Here is a 25,857-nt window from a genome sequence, read left to right on the forward strand (position 1 = left end):
CCTGCCGAAAAACAAGAGAAAGAAAATAAAGCACAAACCCCTCACAAACAAGCCGACACGGACTGACATGTCGGAGGACAAGAGGAGCAGGTCAGGGCCTCGCCGGCCACATCTGGCCCGGCAGTGCACCAATTAGAGTAAGTGCTTCCTGTGACAGAGTTGGGAATGCATGAATAAAACAAGATTCAGGAGGGTCCCAGCAAAAGCCGTGCTCGGAGCTTGACAGATCTGATTATAGAAGCGTTACTCATTAGACGACACGGACGAGAATCCAGCCCGGGCTGACAAGTCATTACCCTCCAGCGCTGACACACACTGGAGGGCAGCAGCCATCTTTAACCCTTTGTCGGCCAAAGTCGCCACGGATTCGCTCACGTGCTCCTTTTGAGGTTTTCTTCTCAGCTGACAGGAAGTAAAAACGAGACTATAACAAAGCAGGCATGCTTGTTGTTGGAAAGGTATATTCATTACCTTCATTTATTTATTTATTATTTGTATATATTCTACTTTCTTTATTTTCAAGCAAGAGGGAAGCTAAATATTTGGGTGGGGGGGCTGTTTCCTTCCAATCGTGAAGTTCTTGATTTGATCATTTTAAAGTGTACGGGTTTTTTAGTTTGTTTTAATTTTTGCTTTCATGAAAGGAATGAATGAATGAATGATTGAATGTGTTATTTCTCTTTTTATCTCTTCATCTCAAACACTACGGTTGAAATGCTATTCAAACAAATTCCTGATATTCAGTATTTGGCTTTGTGGTTCAGCACGCTTGATTTCCTTTTGAACTTTTGAGAAGAGTCTGTGATCAGATGGAGGAAACCCCCCCACATAATCTGGCAAATTGAATCAGAAGAACTGTAAGATTTCTAGTGTGAAAGTGTCGTGGGAACACCTATGCTTATTTTTATGGCCTGTGCATCTCAACACTCGTTTACAATTGAAATGCATGTGAAAAAGATGACACATTCAGGGGGACACAGCGTGTTTCGAACTCATCAGAAGGTGTTTTCCTCCTACACTTTGATATTGGCGGATTAATATCGATCTGGAGTGTTGAAGTGAAGAAATATCCTGCAACAACACCTTAAGGTGCACTGCTTTTAGTGAGTGCCTTATAAATAGGTTGAAAAAAAAGAAGCTTTTATTACTTACAAATATAAACATTGGATCTTTCTGAGATGCTGGACTGTATGAGCAGTTCAACTGCATTAAACACGAATAATTTCGAATTAGTGAGTTCTTTTTAAACTTGTTTGGGAGAAAGTTCCGAGTCTAAAGACGCTTTTACACCCAAATCAATAAATAATATGAGTTTTTCCAAACGGAACACAGCAGAGGTGAGTAGATTGCTCTTGTAGTTGTATTGATTACCTACCTTTTGTCTTTATTCTCCGGATTGAAAAAAAAAAGAACAAAATATCAGAGATTCCAATATTAACGGGGGTTGTCAAAGCGCAGAAGAGCCCCGATATTGCCCAGGGTGGCCGGCAAAGTTTTGTTTGCACGTAGGAAACCGAGTGAACAAGCGGCCCGCTGGAACAATGAGGCACGCTGAGCCACAGCCAATCACAGAGGATGAGTTTTGTGTTTTGGGGAATCTGCTGAAAATACAAAAACTGTTAAAGCGCTGCGCACAACCCGGTAAGAGTGATGACACAGGGCTTTGCATTCAAACTGCCCTGCGACTGCACAAAGCGCACTCACGGCTCGCAGTAGTACTGCTGCAGAAGAGATTATTATAAATGGTGTATATATATATATATTTTTTTATTTATTTATTTATTTATTTTTAAAATATATATATAAAAAAAAAAGCAACACGCATTAACCCAACAGTCAAGGAATCCCAGACCGGACACTCACTGAAATAGTTTCACTAAAGGAGTTTTCTGCAGCAACTTTATGAACTTAAAACAACAGTGTGAAAGTAGTTCAAGGGTCACTTACAGAATCATTTGACCTCAACTGGACCATATCAGCAATATGATGTCTGAGGAGTAATCACAGTAAGAAACCCTGGACAGTCAAAGCACGACATTCCTTAAAACATTTGATAATATTATGATCTCCATATGTGTGAAACATGGACAAGCACTTACGACGTTGATGTGTTTGTCATTGCTTGTTGAGGTTTGTGCTTCCGATTAACAGTGTATGTTTCTCTCTTTGGATCCAATTCTACCAACAAACATCTGTGGTCGGTTAATTAGGGACCTCGCCAACGGCTGGGCCCTTTTGTAATTCGTCGTTGCCGTCAATCGCCTCAAATATGACCCCCTAAACGCGCTCAAAAACTCACCAAATTTGGCACACTCGTCAAAACTGGTGAAAAATTTAATAAAATCTAAACAAATCTCCAAAAAGTCCAAAACTGGCTCTCTAGCGCCACCTAGAAAGATTTTTATCGCCCGCCACGGTCCGTAGGAATGTCGTAGAGAAATGCAGCGAATACAAAATTTGTTCGTCTCCTCGAGGCCTACAACTCACGTGCTCTAACTTTTGACCTAACTCCAACAGGAAGTCCGCTATTTGCCTTTCAATGTAAGGTTTTCGCCCAAAAAAGGCCAAAACGGCAAATTTAACTTGAAATAGGGCGAAGGTCGTCTCGGGTAAATTGACATATACAAAAATAGAGGAGATTGTTTACTCCAAAACTCTAGAGGGAATTTTTCTTAACTAGTCCAGTTTCGTTTTTATTAGCCGTCAGAGCTCCCCACCCCGAAATCGGCTTTCCGCCTCCTCCCAGGAAACATGGGGAAATGGAAAATTCTCCTTTAAAATCAACGATTTAAAACACCCCGAACTACTCCCGACTCTTTGCAAACTGTGAGTCTCAGCCACAAACCGAGTGCATCGTCACGGCCATGAGACCCTGCCGAACAAGAGGATGTAACATATGTGGGGAAAAGCAAGCAAGTCACCTTTATGATGAGTTAAAGCGACAGAGTAAAACATTTTTCGTCCGAGATATTTCTATTGATTCCTGATGGGAAAAATCGGGCGTTGGCACCAAACAGCGCCCCCTGGTGTCCAAAGTTTACCTCTGACTACTTCCAAACCCACACAGTCTGAAAGAGGACAACAATTCCTACAAAATTATGGTATTTTATCCACATACTCCCCCGATAAGTATGGATTCAGAGCAGTTGTCTCCAAAATCTTGGAATAAAAATCGATTGCTCGCACTCTAACTTCAGAGTGCCTGCGCCTGACGCAGCTGTGAAATTCTCCACTGTGATTGGTCAGTGCATCACTCCATATATGGGCAGCTTCCTGTAGCTTCAGGTTCATCACTGCTTTGTGATTGACAGCCTAGATAGCAGGAACATTACAGAGCTGCTCTATGGACTGACCTGCTGGCATATGTGCCACTTTGTGAAAGGCCAGCGGCAGGTCTCTTTTGTAATTTGTACACCGCCAACAAAGCCGGGCCTCCTAGGCCCGGCACTCCACCAGGTCACTGTCATGTATCGCACTGACCTCTGTAGGAGGCCTGGCTAAAGGCCCTCAAATTCATGTCGGTGGATGTTTTTGAAAAACCTTTATTGTTCCATAAGTGCTGTGTCATTCACACTAGAATTGAAGTAAGACCAGATTCGGGATCGGGGGCACCTGGGGAGTACCCAACAGACATTTTCAGGTGGATCGGCTAGCTTGCGGCCTACCATGCCCGTTACCATGCTAACAAACATTGTCCGATTGAGCTGAAATTTGGTAAGTGGCCTAATGGGGGCGCTGCGATCACAAATCACTAGCTAATTAGCTGGTTTTGATGCCGATTTTTCAAAATAAAAGTCATTACAAAATATATATTTTTTTACACTTAAAAAACTATTATTAACCGTTCATAGCCACCCCCCCGACGGGCAGTCTTTTGCGAGGTCCCGTCCAATATATATATATATATATATATATATATATATATATATATATATATATATATATATATATATATTCCAATTCCAGTTCATGTAACATGTAATGTAATGCTAATTTCTAACAGAATCTTGACATTTTCTCTCCAAAATAAAGTGCAATCTGAATCATTACTGAGTGAAAGAAGATAAACTGTAGCAGGCAAATTAAAAACAAAAGTGTTTTCCTTGTTTTCCAGGCCAGATTGAACCTCCTGTTTTGGGCCGTGGGCCAGAGTTTTTGACACTCCTGCTTTATCGTCACTATAAAGATGGACGATCGCTCAAATGTGTAGTCAAGTGGTGTCAAACTGAAAATAGAGTTACACATTTGTATTAAAAACAATTCTCTGAATGCGTTTTATCTCTTCAATCAAGTTTGCCTCGAGTGCACGGAAAACTACTGTCCAATAAAATGTGTTATTTACCGAGAAATCGCAATAAAAATGACTTACTGGGAGCCTTGCTGCAGGGTTCTCTGTTCATTGCGAATGTTTTAATCACAGTGGTTTATATTTTCAAGCTAAATGCATCTATGAGGTGGACTATGTGACAAGAAGGCGCTTTTCTAAAGATAAAGGCACAGACTGTTGATGAAAATAACACATTGGTTTTATAGAGCACTTTACTCATGCATTCCATACTACAGGGGTAAACTATGTAGGTAGCCAGAGTTGCCCTGGGGCAGACTGATGAAAGCAAGGCTGCCATTTTGTCATTCACACAGGCGGAGATGGGAATTGAACCTGCAACCTCACGACTGGGAGACACTCTACCATCCGAGCCATGTCCACCCATGCTATTATAGTAGACCCTATAGCACTTACTGCATTTCAACTGTAAGTATGACTAATTTCCATTGTATTCTAAGGTTTCTAAGAAGCCAATTATAGTCATTTGTGCACCTGCCAGCAGAGCCTTTGAACACACTTCTCATAGCAGCTGATTGTCAAGATTAACTTCCAATCAATCCACTTTAAAGTCAAGATGCATGGAATAAATGAAGCCACTACAGACGCCGTGCTCACTCTTAATGACTCCCAGTTACTCACACCAATAATTAATCTTACGTTTAGGTTCATGTTTTTAAACCCTGTTTGTTTTCCTTTTTTCCCTGTAATTGGCACTCAGCAAAGCCGGGAGGGATTCATTTAATTGCAGATGAAAAATTGCTGGTAGATTCATAAAATAACACACACGTGATAATGTACTCGACTGTGCCTAAACAGAAAGAATTCACAGGAGAGCCACATGCACCCGTTTAAAAAAGAGGTAGATGTGTAATAGAGCTGCGATTTGGGAGAGTTTGGGTGAAAGAAGCTGCAATAAATGTGATTTGTTCGTGTACTTGCACGTCATCGACGCCGCCGGGGCTGAAAGGCTGTGTTATTACTGTGAAATAAGATTGTTTGCTGGTGTATTGACGTAACAGTGCTGCAGATAGTGAGTTTTGGTCCCAGTCATCAATACTGCCAGATGTGAGGAGCGTGTTTTCACACAGTTGTGAAACTAATGAAAAAAACAAACAAACAAAAAAAAACCCCACTTCAAAATAACCATCACGCTTGTGACCTATTTTAATTTTTTTAAATCAAGTAAAAAAACCCAAAACAGAACAGGCTGAGACCAATATTAGTAATATGAGACATCAGTTCCCACATGTAAATAATAAATCCCATATATATATATATAAACAGGGGAAAAAGAGCTGACAGTGCAACGTTCAACTTTGCTGTTGATAAAGTGTAACGCTGACATGTTTTAACAATAAGTTCCAATCCACCTGATCATCCATGTTTCGTGAGTTTCAGCAAAAAAAAATTCATTATGAGACTTTTTTTTTGTTTTAAACTGTGACGATATTGAATATATCCAATTTAACTTTATTTTTTAAGAGCCACGTCTGTTGTGTGCCTGGATTCCTTAATGTTTGTGCTAATGTTTTGTTATTTGCATTTACATTTTACATTACAAACTGCTCTCAGGTGTGACTGTTGGACAAAACAGTGTCGACAGGCATCAATTGAATTCAGTTGTTTTCATTAGAACAGTTCATTATCCTCACAAAAACATTATGGTGCAAAAGAGAAGAAAACCAGTGAATGAAATTCATCAACTCTTATAGCATTTGAACCTTTCTAAACAGCTTGATTGTCTGTAGCTTTTATTTCCATCCCGGAAGACAGACTGGAGTCTCAGTCACTCTGCAGTTCTCCGGTTCCTCCACTGGGTGGTGCCTGTTTTTTTAGTTCTGCTGCAAATCACTGAATCATTGCTTGAACCTTTGACTCATGTTTAAAAGATTAGTGCCCACAGATTTGAGAAATACTTGTTTTTATGCGGCATGACAGCTCCGCATGCCATTTAATCTCCGTCCACACTCATTAATCATTATTTCATGGCTCAGAAATCCTCACTTTGCTTTTAAGACGACGCTTAAAGCTCCTCTGCTCCTCAGTGGCTTGTGTCTGTTTGTTTGTGGAACTTTCATTCACTCTCTTCTTTATTGTGTTTATCATAAACACGCACACGCACACGCACACGCACACGCACACGCACACGCACACGCACACGCACACGCACACGCACACACACACACACACACACACACAGCCCTGTTGTTTTTAATTTCCTCTCATTGCATTCGGACGTCTTCTGACCAACACATTGATCAGGATTGTCTCCTGACAATTACAGTGGAATTGATTTTCTTTTTTTTTCTTTTTTTTCTTGCACGATGTTGAAAGCGCCTCTTCGCTCACAAACCTGACGCCTTTGTGTCTGAGACTCCCGTCGTAGCCTGATATTCAGTCTGACCTTCAGTGAGCAGAACATTTTGTGTGGAGTTTGAAAATTGAAGGCTGTTTTGACATTCATCTGCTGAAGAGGGGGAAACTTTCTATCGCTTCTCATCAGACCTGCACACGTGGGCCTTTTTGTTCTGATGCCTGACAACCACTTTCTATTGTCGCTGTAATGTTGCACAAGGAATTTAGGATTATTTCACAAATCACAAGTCAAACGAAGCATCATTTCTGTTGTGAAGTCATGTTTAATGCTTGATGCAGCAAAACCTGCATCGATTATTTTTCTTATTATCAATTATTTCTTCTTTCTCCAGAATACAAAGAAACAAACATATTACTCAACAACACATGACCGGCTCAAATGGAGTCACATTAAACAGAAGTCTTGGACAAAAAGCTGAATTATGGCTGTGTCCATTCTGCTGGTGATGCTTGTAGACTGAGAGGCTCCTCCAGAGTCGTTTATCTTTCAACAGCATGAAAATATTTAGATTAAAATGCTCAAGATTTCACAATTGTCTTGTGTTTACTTCTCACCTTTATTTCTACCACGTGTCACCATGTTAGTGTAGTTATTTCACGTACAACATATATTTGACACCTATTGGGTAATTTGATATAAAAGAGCTATCGTCACATAAAACATTTGCATATAGAATTATTCTCACTGTGGTCGTGATCCTTGGCGACGACAAAATGTCACATTTTCGGGATACTATGTTGAAACTCCTTATTTCGTTATGACTGTCACATGTTCTCTTCTGAAGACATCAGTTATAAATTATTATAAAATAACAAATCAAACAAGAAATAATATCAAAATGAATTTGACTTGCAAGGAGCGTGGAACTATACTTGTCATTTTTAGGCAATACCATGAAAGAATAACCAAAGTTGTGCCATAACTTTTGAAAAAGAAGAAGAGTAAAACATTGTCCTATAAAATATTGTATGTTTAGAAACCTTGGGACCATTTATGGAGACTTTACACTTGATTGATTTGAAATGTTTAATTCATTGTGAATATGTCAATGCGGCCGCCATGTTGGGTGAGGCGCTCCACAGATTCTCCCACTGGTCTGGATGACTTTTAATCTTTCATGACAGGTTTTGATGCATGTAAGGGCATCATCATTCCAGACAATTCATGAGATATGGGAATTGTAATTTTTAGATAAAAGAAAAAACATATTTTGATATCTTAATATAAAAAGACATTATTGTGATTGTGTTCTTGCCATATTTGGTTAATGGGAGTGTGTTTCTCAACATAAACGATCCTGAACGTGCTCGAGCGTGGCGACTAAGAAGTGGGATTTCTCAACACTGACGACTTACTGATGTGTGTAGGACCCACATAACCACATTTGATAATATGACTTTGTTTGTCCTTACGCACATTCTAAAATTAATCCGTAAGCCAGAATTCAGGCACGTTTCTACACGCCGGTGATGAATGAGGCCGTAAGATAACCCTAAGAAAAGACAGTTCAACCAAATACTAATACGCTTAACCGACTAATATATTCCCAGTGCCCACTTGTGAGTTTCTAGACATTTTATTGTTGAGCTGACTAATTGCAGGCATCCTCGCTTGCATGGGATCGTTGCATGATCTATGATCGTCTTTCTGGCCTGACCAGTTCCCACTTTTACGAGGCACTTTAACATCTTGTAGGAGTTGCTTTAAAGGGCAATTGGCTCACACACCGAGTTCAAACTCAGATTAAACAATAAGCACAGTAAAAACCAGTGAGACGAGGCGATGTCGCTGTTCCATAGTTTTCCCTCATCATTTCTCCAAAAGATCCAGTCAAGAGATGTGCGGAACCCGAGTCAGATCACGGTACAGACTGACAAACATCTTCACAAGTTAGGACTTTCTGTAGACAACCACAAGCTTTAAAGGTAAGACGGTCACTTGAGTGTGCTCTCAGTCCCTGACCGATGGATTCCTTCTCCACCCGTCTCCGGCACGTCCGCTTCTGAAGGCCAAGCCGTCTTGTGTGTGAAATACCTCTGACTCCACTCCTGAAAGCCACACGCAGTGTAAGTGAGGGAAACATGTCAGATGAACCAGAACTTGGGTTGACCCGCTTGTGTACACTTGTATGTCGATGGCGGCGAGGCGGCCTCAGCAGCAGACTGCGGCTGGGTGAGCAGAGCCGTCTGCGTGGTGTGGGAGAGGGTGAGTAAAACCACGGAGGCTCTAAATCCACGCTGCAGGCCTGAAAGCGTCAAATCGTAGAACCCTTCTAAATTGCGTAACCCATTCAAATTGCATCGGATTACCATTATCCTCCGAGCCTGGTGGGACCCGGCGGGCGTTTGCCAAAGGCGCTACAGTCCAACGCAACACCCCCCCCCCCCCCTCCTCCACCACCATCCACGGGCCTCCCTGCCAATATACTGTAGAGCTTCCACTAATAAGATCTGCACACAGGAGGCAGATGACGGTGCAGACATGAAGAAAAGCCGGTCATATTCCACTGCTGTCAGGTTTCAGGACTCGTGCTGTGAGAGGAAGGCTTCGTCGTCGTCCTCCTCCTCCTCCTCCTCCTCCTCATGCACAGTATCTCATATCGGACAATGTCGTTTTGGCGAGAACATGATACAACAAACTCAGAGTTCATTCAGACCTCAGGGACATTCCGTCGTGCCGGATAGACGTGAGCTCCGCTCTTCTGTCCTCCCCTTTTCTTCCTCAGTCTGCTCCTGACAGCTTGTCCTGGAAGAGCCTCTGAATTATCACACATCTTTTCATGCCACAAAAGGGGGGAATATCTTCGTCACGCCGCTGGCGTCAGATAATAGATGTTTCTGAAATGCATCAGGAGCATTTCTCACTTATTTCCATCCACATGTGCAGGATCACTCCTCACTATTTTAAACAGCACAGTCATCTCTGCTGGCAGTTTTTTTTTTTTTTAGTTTTCGTTATTTTAACGTGGCTGTTTGATAACATGCTGACAGTAGCAATGTTAAGATGCTGATGTGGAGCTCTTGCAGTACTGTTTACTATCAGAGTGCAAATTATTCAGTGACAGCAGGGGGTCAGCTCTTTCTCCTGGGCTTAAAGCATTACTGCTTCAGTGAACCGGCGCTGGCAATATTTAGCCCACTGTATTCTGTTTGTTTCAATAGAACACCTGCAGGTGGTATGAAGGCCGACATTAACATGCGTTTGTAGTCACCAAGTCATTCCGGAGCGAGTTGCGCAGTCCTGAAGCCCAACCAGACACAATGAACATGTTACACATGAAGGCAGGCGTGTTGCTCCCATACAGAATGTGTCAATGTTCAGAATGAAACTTTTAATATAAATTCAGTGTCTTATTCATCTTTTATGAGATTTGTTGCCTCTGTCTCAACTTTGTTTTTTGTTTGTTTTTTGAGATAACTTGTTGCTGTCTTCAATCATTTTCAGTGAGTAAATCACACTGTACACCAATTTGTATATCGGCATAAACTCCTCCCAGTATGTCGTCTGTTCCTGGGAAACTCGCCTGATGTTCAACATTAATATAAAGACACACACACACACTCGATGGACAGTGTGTGTGTGTGTGTCTAAAATCAGAAACATGTCGACTCAGAGTGACGCTGAGAAACTAATTTGTGCGTCTGTTACTTCCAGAGTAGACGATCGTAACTGTCTGTTATCAGTCGCTGCTCCTTCATATCATAAAGATCTGTCAGTCCCACGTCACCCCGGAACAACACTTAGTTCTCGGAGTGCAAGATAAAAGTAGAAAGGGAGGCAGAGATTTCAGCTCTTCAGGCTCCTCTCATGTGGAACCAGATCCCCGTTTCAGTTCGGGAGGCGATGCAGTCCCTACTTTTATTGTTTAAGACTTTTCTCTTCAATGAAGCCTTCAGTCAGAGGTCGCATCGATATTTTAACGTATTCTATTCATTGTGTGGAGGTATTAGAATAATTTACCCCTGTTTACCTATTGTATTCTATTCAGGCAAACCTGAACCATTTTCTAGTGAAGCTGCTATTGGTGTCTGCTGCTGCCCCCCCCCCCCTCTCAGCCGTCTGCAGTGAGTGGATTTGTTTGTTGCTTCTTGCTCCCTCTCTCTCTTTTCTCTCCTTCTATCCTCCAACACCAATTGGAACAGCAGAAAGTCTCCACCTCTGAGCCTGGAAGTTATTTTCTATTCCACCGTCTCCTCTACTTGCTCCAGTGGGGTTGTTTTTTTTTTTTTTTGTGCTCCTTCAGTTGACTGTTGTATTTGGCACTATAGAATTAACATTTATTTGAATTTATGATATTTAATAGAAAATAGAACTTTTCACAAACTAAACATATATGGAAAAAAAAGGCCATTTTGATATTCCTCTAACTAGTGTTCATCACAGGGTAGACACACACACACACTCTCTCTCTCTCTCTCTCTCTCTCACACACACACACACGCTTCCACACCTCCAGGTAGTCAACACAGTCATTAATTGGCTGACATCCAAAAGTGAACATCAAGTGCTTGTTATTCATGTTATGCAGCAGTGACGGCAGTAAGTCCGCCTCCTATTACACACATCCATGACAATCTGGGTTTTGTTAACTCAGGACCATTTTTTTTTTTTAACCGCAGACAAACTTCTTGATAAGTTTGTTCCTTTAAGTATATTGAACTTCAAAAAAAAAAAAAAAAACAACCCCAAAAAACAGCACTTTTAAAAAAACCAACCTCCTCCCACCTGCTGCCGTTTACAGCAGCACTTTAAAGTAAAACTCAGGATCATCTATCATTATTAAACCAGCAGCCGGCGTTAAGCCAGCAGCACCCAGTGGTCGGTCTATCACCGGACAACGCTTGAACTTTAGAGATGAGCAATGCCACCTGCCTTCCTTATTTTTCTTCCCTGTTGACTTTTCTTTGGAAGCGGGATGTAATAAGGTTTTGTTTTGGTCTTGGACTGGGGTATAATTCTGGTCATTAATCACAATTTGGGCACCCACTCCCTGGTGGAATCTCCCAGAGGAAATCAAAGAGGCGAGCTCCAGTTCCTCTTTTTAATCGAATGGATGAATTAAAACACTTTTATAAGACGTCCCTTTGACACTTTATTGTTCTTGACGCGGCGACTCATCCCAAGTTTTCTGGTTTTCTGCATGTTCTCCCTGTGCGTGGAGGGATTTCCTTTCCCTTCCACAAACCATGGATGGAACACGTTTAAATATATGCTTGTTTGTCTCCTGTGTGCTGAGTCATCATTTGTCAGCGGGGAAAGAAGTCTGATACTGAGTCTTTACAGAGTTTTATAGTCAGTGATTTGATTGTCAAAGTGTTTCCGTGCCTGGCCTTACTCTGGTAACTCCGCCTTGCTTTCACAGTCAAAACAGATCTTTACAATCTCTACAGAAGGTACATGAATGTCTTCTTTCTAGTTTGTATTCCAGAACCCCCCCCCCCCCCCGTCTTATCGATGACAACAATTCTTATTAACCCGACAAAGGATCAAAACTCTTTTATGATAGAATCCCTCCCCACAATGTCCTTCCTGTCATCTTCTCCCTTTCTATCCCCTCAAAGTACATTTGTGCACGAGTACTTCATAACTTGTAGCCTTTCTCTTTTTTTTTTATTTTTAAAATGTGCTTTTTAAAGTTGAATTGGTGCTTTCATCTGAACCAGGTTTGAGTTCTTTTGTTAAACTTTGTACAAACAAACCTCTTTCACATTGTCGTCATGGTGACGCTTATGGGGTTATATTTGTGCCAAAATTCTGAGCGAGCGATGGGAAAATTTGAGCTCAAATTTTCCCACAAATATAACCCCATAAACGCTGTGCTCCTTCAAATTCGAGATCACAGCTCAGCCTGCCAATATATGCTCGGCGAATTAACTAAATAAATTATGTCTATAAATCAATCGGGACGTATTTTATGGTGACTTTACGGACTTTGAAAGTCTTAAAATACTTTTATCACAGAATAACTCAAAGTCAGAAGCTATTTGGAGTTCACCCGCAGCGCGGCCTTGGAAGTGTGCGCCGAATTTTATGGAAACTAGAGCTTTTGAGACATTTTGTTGTGAAGTGAGGCGGCCGAGCGACTGACAGAAGCCTCCCCCGACAGGCCGACGTTACCCCGCTCGTAGCCGCGACGCCTAAACGGCTCCGCCTCGCCGTTTTACCGCCGTCGTATTGAGTGACTCTCACACACGGATGGAGGCATTTTTTTCTTTTTTTTTTTTTTGTAACAAATGCTTTATTGATAAGTTTAAAAATGAACACACTGGTGATCTACTGGAGTACCACAGTACACAGCCACACGGAGATGAAAGATAAAAACAGAAACAGTAACACACACACAAACACCACACACATGCACTGACATGTGCACACACACACACACACACACACACACGCACACGCACACACACACGCACTAACATGATGGGTAATTAACACGCTTTCCGCCTCGTGTCTTTTCCCGTCTTTCGTCAGACATCATGGTTTCACGGTCAGGAGTAAACAGAAGATACATTCAGTATTCTGCTGTACAACTAATGGAATACTTACATCTGCTTCCCATTTCCTAAAAATACAATATTTCCCCCCCTCACAGATTAAATTTTTTTTTTTTTTTTTTTTAGTAATATATCTGATCACATCTTTTAAAAAACTGTAAAGATGTCTATATACACAGAGGGGAGGGGTGAAGGAAATCACAAAAAAATAAATACAAATAAAGACTGAATCGTTCAAATAAAATCAAATAAAAAGATTACAAATAGTTTGCGAGAAGGCAGATGGCAGGTCTCGGAGCTTCCTTTCCCTTTTGTGTCTCACTATTTTTCACAAGATACCATGGCAACAGATTGATGGTTGGCAAAGAGAGGAAACCAGGGAGGAGGAAAGGAGGACGTCACGTCACAGAGCCGCCGTCTGTCTACATCAGGTTCTGAGGAGAGAAAATCACACAATTCAGGGAGTAAAGACTCGACTGTGGCGGGGTTTTTTTTATTATTGTTTTTATGGCTCTCCATAATTTTTTATTCTTTGTTGTTAATTAATTGGGGTTTTTTTCTGCTCCTGTCGATGTTCAGCACTTTGGCCAACTGTGTTTGTTTCTAAAGTGCTCTACAAATAAAGTTGAGTTGAGAAACACACTAAGCTGGCAACTTGTGAATCTCAACAATTAACAAGGGTGAATTCAAGCAAATACGACAATATAGAGGAAAAAAACTAAATTCTTATTGAGATATGCGTAGTTTTGTTTTTATATTTCCTATATTAGCATACATAAAACATATTTTAGCCCCTTAGCTTTATCAAAGCACAGTTAGAGCACTGGACTGATACATTCATCTCAAAATTTTTTCCAAAAAATGGTGATTAAAGACCATCATTGCACACAGAAAACTAACGAAATTACATTATTAAGTCATCTTTAGTGTACGTATTAAAAACAACTTGTTGTACCATAGCAAGGCAGTGTTTAATCATGTCAAGCTAAACTTTAAGATACATTTTTAACTAAAAATACAGTAATAAGTGTGATTTTAGATGTGACGGTATAATTGACATGTAATGTTGCATCTTTATGACTTTAATGTGTTGGATTATAGAAATAACCTCCAACAACACTTCTTATTTACAATTTCTGTCACCGAAATGGGCCTCGGCTGAAGCAAAGACTTATTTTTGCCCATCCGTTACAAATCTAAAGTTACCCAGGACACCAGTGATACAAAAAAACCCCTGATAAAACATAACAGAAGTAATATTAAAGAAGAGAAAAACTAAAACTTACTCCAACTTATTCTTCTTAAATATTTCTGATCTCAATCATTTGTCATTGTAACCATTAATTATTATACATTTCAAATGTTTTTAAAAGCACAACAGAGATTTCCATAATATGACTCGCAAAAATTGAAACGCATCTGTATTTATCATTGGTGGGTTAAAACTTTTGAATGCTCTCAAACATACGAGTGCCTAACAGATGGTTAAAAAGATACCGATCACGTCTTGAATAATGCAAAATGAGAAAAACAAAGGTCGTATTGAGACACAAGACAGCATAACGAGGTTCCCCGTGTCGTTTTCATCGCCGCTCTCATCATCACGCCGCTGCGTTCCATGTGAAACGCGTCTCCGTCATCCGGAGCGAGTTTGTGGCGATGAGAATAAGATCGATCAGGAGGAGGGAACCTCGAGTGTCACAGATGGCGCGACACAGCGTTACAAAACAACAACAGAAAAATCTCTTTTCAACCACTTCAAGAGGATCGATGCTTCCCCCCCCCTTCTGCACCTTCAAAAGAAACCACGAAGTGATCAGTTTGCTTTGTCAGCTTAATGTCCCTCAACTTTCTTACTGTATTATGTTATAAACACCTATTCAGGGTTTAGAATATAAATTTAAACTGTGGGGTTGAAATGTTTTTTGCATTCAATACCACATAAAGGTTTTTAAAAGATAGATTTTCGCAATGTAAAGAAAGTTTCTGTTTAACTGTCGAACAAGCTTCAAGAAATGATGAAAAACCAGCAAAACAGTGGGAGGATTACATAACAACTGAGTAATGTTCTAATTTTTCTCGCCCGTTTTGTTAGTTTTCTCTGAAAATCCAACTTCGGAGTTCAAGTCTGAGTGGAAAACAACACATTTTAATTAATTCATCATCTGCCAAACACTTTTTGTGTGTGTGATGAAAATGATTCTTATAAAAGAGGAGAATTGTTCAGAGTCTCGGCAGAACGTTTCTTCAGTGCAACTCAAACGACCTTTAATTCTGCGGAGATTCGGCGAAGAGACCGAAAGTCCCTGGATTTCAGTCGCCACGTTAGATAACTACTTCATATATTTTTCATTTAATTCTGTTTTATTTATTCACTTGGCGCATCAATGAATAGAGACAAAAACAATAGAACTGTAAATGAGCCAGAGTGAATCCAAACTGAGTCTTTTTGTTGTTGTTGTTTTATAGCAGGTCCCTGGTCTGCTATTTATGGTCACCAGCAACGATATTTTCCTATAATTGAGATGTTTTTTTAATTTTTTTATTGCAAAGCGATTTTGTACACATGTGGTTCTGAGTTTAGATTTCGGACAGTGAACTGGCTTCTCATGAATCTACACATCTTAACGCCGGTAAAACAAGCTTTCAATTCCACTGAACTCTCCAAACACAAAACCAAAAATGTCCAAACTGGTTTCTTTGCGTAATTTCTGAGGTTTAAATAATCAGTGTGTGTTTTTAAAGTCTTTTACAGCGAAATAATGCACATTAATATTATTGATAGTAATATAAGTAGCAGATTCTGCATTTTATCTTTTCAAATTTCTCTATAATAAATCTGCATTTGATCATTTTAGCAGTTATACACTGTGAAATGTGTTGGTTTTAAATGTGACGACGTGGCGTGTGCTGCAGACGTCTTGGTAATATTTGGAATTTGTGATAAGGCAACGAACTTTGGCACGTTAGGGATGGATGTAGGGATGTTTTTTTAAATGCTGTACTGTCGAGCTCTGGAGCTCCAGAGCAAATCAGAAGGTCAAGTAATGGACTAGCTTGTTCAACCATATAAAAAGGAGAGGACTGCCTCTCTGGCAGACAAAAACAATCTCCTCCTCAGATGTGCGTCTAAAAATAGACCAAACCCCTCCGATTATTCTCTCATGCAAGTGAGTTTTGACAAGACGGGACGGGACGGGGACTTTTCACAAACTAAAGGCGTCACTCAGGTTTGGTTCTGGTCGGTTTCCAGGTCGTTACAGTCGAAGCTGAATCAGCCTGCAAACCTCGGAATTTCCTCCATTTTCCGTCTTGCCATTCTCAGATCCTTTGGGTTTTTGTCTATGTAAATGTGATGTGTAACGTGTATTGTAATTAGAACAAGAGGGAATAAAAGTGAAGTAAACGTCCTCAGTTGGTTTGATCCGACTGTGAATCACAATGTGCCACATGCTGCAAAAAGTCGTTCGTCGTGTTTTCTGTCAAAATGTCTGCTAAAACTTAATTTAAGACAAATTCACCAAACTAGAAATATTTCAAAAAGGACTTCAGACATGTCAGAAATATCTTTTGAGGTCAAACAGTCTATTTAAACAGCCAGTTTATTTGACATTTGAAACATTTTCAAGCTGAGGTGTGATTTGAACAAGCTTGATAATCTTGATTTTAGCACTTGTGGCTTATTCTAAACACACCAATCTCGAAAATACTGCTATATTATAGCTTTAAATAAGTTCTCAATATTCTAAATCATGTCGGATTTCGTGACATCTTAGAGACAGTCCTCCCTTGTTCTATTGGACAGACCTTTTCACCTGCTTCAAGGTAAAAGTACCTGGCAGTAAGTCTTGTTTTAAGAGGGGCATATTATTCTTTCCAAGTGCACGCACCTCGTCTCTCCTGCGACCGGCGGTGGAGGGCCGCGGCAACGCCCCCCCGCCCAGGGAGCCGTAGCCCGACATCTGGACCGTGGGCAGGAAGCTGGACTGTCCGTACGGGATTACATTCTCATCTGCACACGACAAAACAAGAGCGCTCTCAAAGAGTTGCCGATGCAGTTATGTAGGTTAAACCCTAAAGTGGTGGAGCAGACTGAAAACAGACCCCCTGCTGCTCAAAGCGGAGCCACAACGGCGGGATAATAAAGTGAGCACAACGCCGGCGGCAGTTTGTTGTTCCTAAGCCGGCGGGGCTTTAGGCGGAAGCCTCGCAATATTATTAATACACGTCTACTTGAGGTCCAGCTGTTGTTGTGGCGTGTCGACGGATAACCCCCCCCCCACCCTTTTTTTTTTCTTTCTTTGACCGAACAAGTGAACGAGTGGAGACGTATGGACAATTATGACATGTCCTCCTGTTAGGAGGAAAATGATGAGTTTGTTTTGGCCCCACTCTGCCCAATGGAAAGAGAGGATGATTCAATCTATTTAATGGAGGAATTCACAGCAGAATGCGTCTGTTCTTGACTCTATGGGCTCTGGAAATTAATCATTTTAAAGTACCTCACAACTGAAAAAAGGGGGAAAGGAAGAAGGAGGGAGGGAAAAATAGAAAGGACAAATGAAGGGGAAGGTTCTTGTACATTTCTATGTTTTGCTGTACTGAATTTGTTTGTCACTTCTCTTATCCTGAACCCAAGATTATTTGTCTTTTAGAAGTGTCTGCCATTTATTCATTTGCTTACTCTAATTTAATTAATTTCTTTGTTTGTTTGTCGTCATAATGCAATACGTGTTTTGCTATTTGCGCAATTCGAAATAAGATCAACAGTAAAAAACCAACAACAACGGGTGAACGACAGGAGCTTGAACGTGCCGCACCCACCTTGCGACAACCATTTTGTCGACCCTCTGCTCGGCGGGGAGAATTGCTCTCCCCTCCTCTGGAGAGGGGGCGACATGCTGCTCTCCTTCCTCTCGCCGTCGCCTCGGCCGCGGCTCAAAACGTCGGCCAGGAGCTGCAGGGAGTCGTCTGTGGGAGGGGGGGCGGGCGCAGGGGGGAGGTCTGCATATCAAGTTTTTTTTTTTGTTTTTTTTTGGGGGGGGGGGAAATTAAAAAAACACAAAACAAAACACAAAATACACACAAGAGAGAAACCTCATTTCAAAAGGAATAGTTTGACATTTTGCGATGTGCAGCTGTGGAGAGTGACATGAGACGACGTCACAGTCTGTGTTGAATATGGAGACGCGGCTTCGCCTGCAAACAGCAGGGAACGCTGGACCTGAGCAAAAAAACTAAACCCTCACAGCGCCTCGAAAGTTCACTCACAAATGTATTAAATGGTGTTTGTTTAATCCGGACCATGTTTAAAAAAAAAACAAAACAAGTCTCCGTCTGTCAGAGGGCTGCGTGTGCCGTGACCAGTTGCCAGGCAACCGGTGGAAACTCCTGGATGTTACTGGTCCTGTCCCACAAAAGGTCAAATGCAGAAAACCCCATAAATCCCTCGGCGAGGAAAACCAACGAGACAATTTCTGAAAATATCAGACTTTTCCTTTCGTACTTCAGTGACAGTGAAAATATCACAGCTTTGCAGGAACCATTGTTTAGGGTTTTTTTTTTCTACTATTCTTTGTGTCGCAGCGATCAACAGTGAAAATAACGCCAGGGAGATTTAAACAATTTTAGAAAAGTTAACTAGAGTAAACGCTTTGTGTGTTTCCGATTTTGCAATACTTTACGCTCATACGTACATTTACAGGCTGCAATGTCATTTAGAACCTCAAAATAATGTTTGTTTTGTTAATGATTGTGTTTGTTTTTAACACCTTAACATGCTGCTGATTCTTCAGCCGCCTCCTCAAGGCTTTTATTTACAGACTTTATTCCAAGATATTTTCGGTGTTCTATCCCTGATTAATTATATTAATCTTTCATAAATCTCTTTGATTTTGTGGCAGATCATCTCTCATATTATATTTTTGTTTTTTTTCAGATTAATTTGTCACAATGCTGTGATTTGTTTCATAACTTTCTCCTACAACATGTCGTACTCTATAACATCAGATCTAACACTGATTGTTTGTTTGCTTGCATTTGCAAGCAAACAAACAAGGAGTGATTACTTTTCCAGTAGATTGCAAACAAACACAGTCTAATACATGGAAAAACACTTGTTTGAATATTCTTGTTTGTCCATGAGAATCAGTGTTTTTCTGGGTCAATTACCTGCAAAACGCATTCAAACATATACGGGACCTTAGAAAAATTAAGTGTATAGTCTGAAACTATCCTTCTTGCCATCCTGGCAATAAGGTTCTTTTGTCTCAATAAATTCCATCAAAAAAAAGTTGATTTTAATTAAAAATATATATGAATAAAATAAAACTAAATAATAATAATAATAATAATAATAATAATAATAATAATAATAGCTTTACCCTCCACTTATTCTGTTTGGTTTGCGTTTTAATTAAAAACCCTGGAAATTGTATTGTTCTTCTCAAACGCGTATTGAAGATGACTACAGTTCCCCCCCCCCCCCCCCCCCATCTTTAGAATGTCAGAAAATGGTCAAACTAATATCAGAGATGGAGTATCAAAACTTAGTTTTCTCTTACCAAAAAACCCCACAAACAAATATAGCGTAAAACTAGAAGTTTCACCCGGTTTGCTCAATTAAGAAATTTTTTTGGCGCCAAGAATAACACTTAAAAATAAGTGGTTCTTTTTACAATGGCTAGTTTGTGAACAAAAGTGTGGTTTTCCTAAAGAATAATGTTCTTGGACAGTGTGAAAGTTTAAGCTGATAACGACGTGGGTAATGATACCTACAATGGGTTAAACCAAGACCAGTTCTTCACGCTACAGATTCACGTATTTCCGTGTTGCACGTTTAAAAGAGGAGGTGGACGTATGCGTCATACCCGAGTCGTTGTGCGGCTCTCTTCGGTTTTGTCCGTCCTTGGGCGTTTTCTTCTTACTCCTGGATCTGTGTGCCGAGGCCACGGGGCTCAACTCTGCAGCGGGAGATTGTCCTGACAAGAGAGCACACTGATGTCATCCTCCGGTCGACTTGCGGCAACGCACCAGCTTCCTCTCTGAGCAATTGCAACTCGATTTTCAGGCACAAACACTTTCTGTCGAGTCGCCTCACGAGCTGAATTATACATGGCGGCGCGTGGTGGCTGCTCGCAGCCCGTTTGGAGGAGGAATGTGTTGCACCGGGGTGACTTCACACCCACCTTTCCCCGGGCTCCCCCCCTTGAAGTCGCCGGCCCACTGGCTGGCGTGGTACGTCTCGCCGCCGCCGCCGCCGCCGCCGCCTCCAGCCTTGGCGTTGATGAAGAGGTCGGGATTGGACTGGGACACCTGGGAGCCGAGGTGCTGGCGGGTCAGGAGGTCAAAGTGCTGCAACCGCGGACCGTCGCCGGGCCGGGCCGCGTCCCGCTGGGGCGACGCCGTCAGCGTGGCCGAGTAGGAAAGCTCGTCTGGCCTGACGGGCAGACTGGAGAGCTCCTCCCTGGACACGTCCATCAGGTAGGTCCTGGCCGGCAGTGGAGGACACCAGTCGTCATCCTCATCCTCCCCAGAGCTACAAAAAAAATGAACAAAAAACACTGTCAAGTATTTTGCATAATAAAGATATAAAGATCCACGCAGGAGTGAGAAGGGCTGCTGAGCGAAAAGATCTTAAAAGAACCCGATTGGTTGTATTTCTGGGCTTCACATCATCAGCGTTGAAGCTAAAGTGCTGGACGCATCAATAATTTATCTGCTGGATGTCTGGTGAGCTCATATGCTGAATATTGAAGATGTGTAGAAGCAGTTACTTGCAGGACAATGGAATCATGTAATCTGTTTTTTTTTTTTTGGTGCTTTTTTCTACACCGCGCAAAAGTTTAACGCTTGGGGGAGAAAATGTTCTCAAAAATGATGTGCTCATACTGTATTTTTATCACTTGATGCAAATAGATGTATAGCTGATCCGCGGGGACGCCGGGGTCACGTCTTCGGAGCGCCAGGTCCTCTCGGCACACTCCCACACAGTTTAGTCGTCTGGTTTGAGATCTTTACTTTGAGACTTTCGTTAATTACGTTCGGATCAAGGCTGTGCGGCGGCCATAGCTTCAAGTGCAGGACCTTTTTCTTCTTCTTCCCCCGTACTCATTATGTGGCAATCAAAGGAGGCGCTATTGAACGACAGAAAATAACAGACGTCTGTGTACAGATGTAAAGGTCGATACAGACCGAGGTTTAGAATAGAAACACGTTCAGTGTGGCGTGTTGATCAGTTGCGTGTCGACTCAGTCCGACAGTATATTGTGATTCTGAGCCATCTGTTGGGGCGAAGGAGCTGCCAAACGTGACCCTCTGCAGCCAACACTCAGCACCAAGCAGCCCTGCACACACTGCCAGGCCGTCACAAGCCTGAATCATACAGGAGGACTTCTCCTTTTCTGCAAACAACACATCAGATCTTTTTAAATCTTTTTTTTTTTTTTAAATATGCTTGTTTTAATTCTAAGCATCATACGGCATTAAATTGTTTTGTATTTGCAGTGTTCATACTTGTTGACCACGTTTGAGATCAAACCCACATCAAGAAAAACATTTATCTAGGTCATAGATTAATGTGCAATTTACGACTGATACTATTGGTGTAGCCCCTTTTTTAATATGCATTATCTTTCATCTACATGTACAATCAAACAACATGCAAAATGCATCTAATTTCTGCACATGAAACACGTATTCTTCTTCACAATTAGATAATTAATAGGCTGCTATGGAACATCTCTTGGGCACAAAGTATAATGAAGTATATTGCATTAATAAAGAATAGTTGAGATCCATATGAGGTCCTGGTAAACGGTTGACACGCCGTTATGATGCGTGTGAAAAACATACAGTAAATGTCAACGAGTTAAAACGCCAACAATTCCACAGTGGCAAACTGTTAATTAGCACTAAAGACAAAAATAATCCTCAGATCTGATCTTGTTGGAGCATAAAGAGAAGAAAAGTGACGACAACAGAGAAAACAGTCGATATGAGCCACGAGTGTGATAATCAAACATAAAAAGAATAACAATGAATAAAAGTCACCATGGATACACCAGACTGATTCGTTTTCCTCTTTTTTTTTTTTTTTTTACTGTACGGAGCAGAAAGTACAGATATTTGTGTTTAAAGAGACACACTGGCCACAATATTAACCAGCAGAAGACAATGCACAAAGCGAATGCGTCTGTTAAAAAGCCCGAGAGGACGAGAACCACCTCCGTGTTCCTCGGCCGTCACTTGAAGCGCCGTCAGGCCGAATTTAACGACGGACATGTCACTGAAAAGGGAAAGTACTAATCCAGCCTGTCAGATGGTGGCTAATGTCATTACAAAAGACACGGCGTAGTCAGAACAGCCCCCCCCGCCCCCCCCCCCCCACGTTCCCACCCCGTTATGTCCACAATCTGATGTGTCAGAACTAGTTAGAGTCGACGCTTCCCTCCGCAGCCCCGGAGACCAATCTGCTCACTGCCTGCAGACACAACTGTTAATTTGAAAACTCCCCAGACCCCCCCCCCCCCCCCCCCCCACCCCAAACTTCACTCAAGTTTGGTTTCGCCGCCTTGGCAGAGTTACAGGGCAGCTTTAGGATCCATCTGCCTTAACTCCCTTTGTCATGTAGGTGATGTCAGAAGCCTCGCCGCCAGTAATAAACAACCTGAGTGCACGAACGTGAAGCAGCAAAAACAACAACAGAGTGTGACAAACGGGAAGCGCCTGAAGCGCCTCGCTCTCACCTGTGCTGCGCCTCTTTGTCCGTCTTGGCGGGACCTCTGTCTTTGTTGTTGGGAAGCGGCAGCGACAGGACGTCCACCCAGGTGAGCGGGGCCGACTTGGACGAGGATCCGGTGGATCTCTGCTTCACCAGTTTGTCTGAAATCCAATGTTATAAAAGCGTCACGGTTCCAGTTGAGATCTGCCGACATGACGCCGCCACCCCTTGGGAACTGAAATGCGACTCTGCCAGCTCCTTTGTCTGTTGTTCGCCTGCTAGTTTATATAACTTTAAAAAGCACCCCCCCCCCCCCCCCCCAAACAATTGAAGCCTTTTGCTTTTTGTCCTCTCAACTTCCACCATTTGGATGGTAAAAGTTCAGCAATCGTCTCCATCCAGGCGGATAGGAAACGGTGACTAACTATTCCCGAGTTAATACAAGATTATGAAACTCTTCATTCTCCTCGCTTCGTCTGTGAACGCTTGAAGGATGTTTCCTTTAGTTGGGCTGTTTCTTTGTAACTTCAAGAGCACCTGACGCTTCCTCAGAATTGCTGTGTATGGCACTGATTAAGCCTTTAGAGTCGGACTCGGCAGGCTTCTATACTCTTACAGCTATTTTTTTTCTTCTTCTTCTTCAAATCTTTTGAAAAAGGTTTTGCAAAGTATTTATCAACACTATTGCATAAAGTCCAGAGGAGAAGGTAGTAAATGGGAAAGTGAGTTTTCAACACTGAAGAAACATGTTTATATAAGAATATGCTTTATGTCTACAGTATATAGGCAGCCAAACTAAATGCCAGTGTTGCTTCTATTTGATATATGTATTGATTTACGATCTCCATTACACCCACAGAAAATTCAGTCATCCCAACATCTAAATATTTCTCTTTATCGGGCTTTCCCCTAAAAAGGAGGAAAGCTAGATGACTGCATGATAACTATTCATCCTTCAAAATAAAAGGTGAATTATCAAACACAAGATTGTTTGTATGGATCATCGCAACTCGCTCGCTTGGCGTGGGCTTGTAATTTGACATCAGCCTCATTGTCCCTTCACAAGTTTCTTTACTCGAAGAGACGATCACGTCGCAAATGAGGCCCCTGAACTACAGGAAAGACAAATCAACAACACTTGCAGCAACTCGCACTGTCCCCAAACTGGTTTCAACTTTGATAGGCAGCCATAAAAACTGTCACGATGCCGTAAAACATTTTGGTCAACAGTAAAACTACTCTTCTAAATCGCTGAACGACGAATAATTAATTAAAATTACCCACAGCAAAATTAGCTCTCCTTAATAACACATGTACCTTCAAATGACTGCAAACTTTAGTGCTGTAAAATTGTCATTACACAGTGAAATTAATTACACCCTCAAACTGTCTAACATCATTAGATGTAATGATGTTTCTATTTAGTCTTATGAAATGAAACAGCATCACGACTGAAGTGCACTGGAGTCATAAGAGGAAAAAGAAAAGAAAAAAAAAAACTATTTGGAGAGCCAGTCTTGAGAGACAAAATGAAATAATTACAACGGGAGCTTATAAAAAGGTTGATGGGGTCAATCGATCATCACTTCCGGGAACGGCCGCCGTGGCGCTTCCTGGTTTGAAGCAATCGATACGGACAAAGATATCAATTCACGTTATTGGAAAATGTCACGTCGAGAGGTCTTTTAGCTCTTCCATCACATTTACATGAAACATTAAATGCGATGCTTCACTGAGTAGCGAGAGCCGCAGCCGGGGAGACGGCAGGAATAATTCATGTCCGGGTCTTTAAACTGCTCTTTTGTGTAAATGCGATGCGCCGCCAACGGCTGCCGGAACGAGCGAAGCCTCACCGCCGCTCCTCTTGGCGTACTGCAGCTTTGCGTACTCGGATCCCGACTGGCCGGACTTGATGGTCCACTGGTCCAGGTCCCGCTCCAGACCCGCCAGCCCGCCGTTTGCCAGCACGGGGTTGCTGCTGTAGGGGTCGGGCCCCTGGTTGAAGGAGGCGCTGGAGTAGGTGTCGTAGTACGCCAGCAGGTCGTCCTCGGCGGTGGTGTTGATGGTGCTGTAGATGGGACTGTCGTTGGACGCCGTGCTGCGCTTCTCCGGCTGGCTCGGGAAGTTCGTGACGCCGACGGCTGAGAGGGGGGACAGGACGGCGGCGTTACGCTACCGCGCCGGGTTTTTATCTCGCCGGGATGTGAGGACTCACCGTTGTAGTACCGCTCCGAGTCCAGTTTCCCCGAGCAGCAGTTGACGGAGTCCTTGCTGTTGTGGCTGAGGTTCGGCGTCGGCCACGAGTCTGCCAGCCACGGGTAGTTTCCCATGTTGGATCCCAGCAGCCCGGGCCTGCGGAGACATTGAGGACCGTGAGGCTTCCCGTCACGATTACGAAGCAGCGCATCGTCTGGATGAAAGCGTAATGCAGAGTTTACCCTCCATTGATGATTCCTGATCCTTCACTGTGAGCAAAGCCGACTGCAAGAAGTATAAAGAGGAGCCAACTTGTAAATCTCGTTTCACAGCAGAATAGATAAAGCCTTTTTTGCTTCAAGACCTATTTCTAAAGATTTGCTGGAAGATAAAGATGTTCGGGACTGAATTATTATGCTCCATTACCCAATAAACAGTTCATCCCCACACGGGGTTTAAGGAAGCAGGTCTGAATCGATATTTTATGAAGATGAGCCGCTCACAACAGATCTTTACACTGTCTGCCTGCAGTACATGGCAAATATTGTCTTCGCCATCCAGGCAGGGAGTCGTCTCTGGCTGAATTAACAAGGTGATAATGCATTTACCAGTAAAATTTATAACAATAAAACAGTCAGTTTGAAGTATTTACAGCAAAAAAAAAAAAGTGAATGTTTTCAGCAGCGCAGGGCAGATCGCTCAGAGTCACAAAACAACGGATGTGTTTATGTGCGTT

At 42.1% G+C, this 25,857-nt stretch overlaps 1 protein-coding gene across 1 annotated transcript in view; it reads right to left on the reverse strand.

Moving 5' to 3' along the window:
* Positions 1-8,788: 8,788 nt before the first annotated feature.
* The window catches only part of LOC308141017 (roundabout homolog 2), a gene marked incomplete at both ends in the record, with an annotated part of 84,650 nt that continues 67,581 nt past the window's right edge, over positions 8,789-25,857 (reverse strand). Inside the window, 9 exon segments of the mRNA XM_080511019.1 lie at positions 8,789-8,890; positions 17,095-17,216; positions 18,029-18,208; positions 20,074-20,164; positions 20,387-20,741; positions 22,951-23,086; positions 24,779-25,066; positions 25,141-25,277; positions 25,364-25,406. Coding sequence (XP_080367145.1) covers positions 8,789-8,890; positions 17,095-17,216; positions 18,029-18,208; positions 20,074-20,164; positions 20,387-20,741; positions 22,951-23,086; positions 24,779-25,066; positions 25,141-25,277; positions 25,364-25,406 — 1,454 coding nt within the window.

Source organism: Blennius ocellaris, assembly GCF_963422515.1.
Source record: "Blennius ocellaris genome assembly, chromosome: 2".
In the NCBI taxonomy this organism is placed as follows: domain Eukaryota; kingdom Metazoa; phylum Chordata; class Actinopteri; order Blenniiformes; family Blenniidae; genus Blennius; species Blennius ocellaris.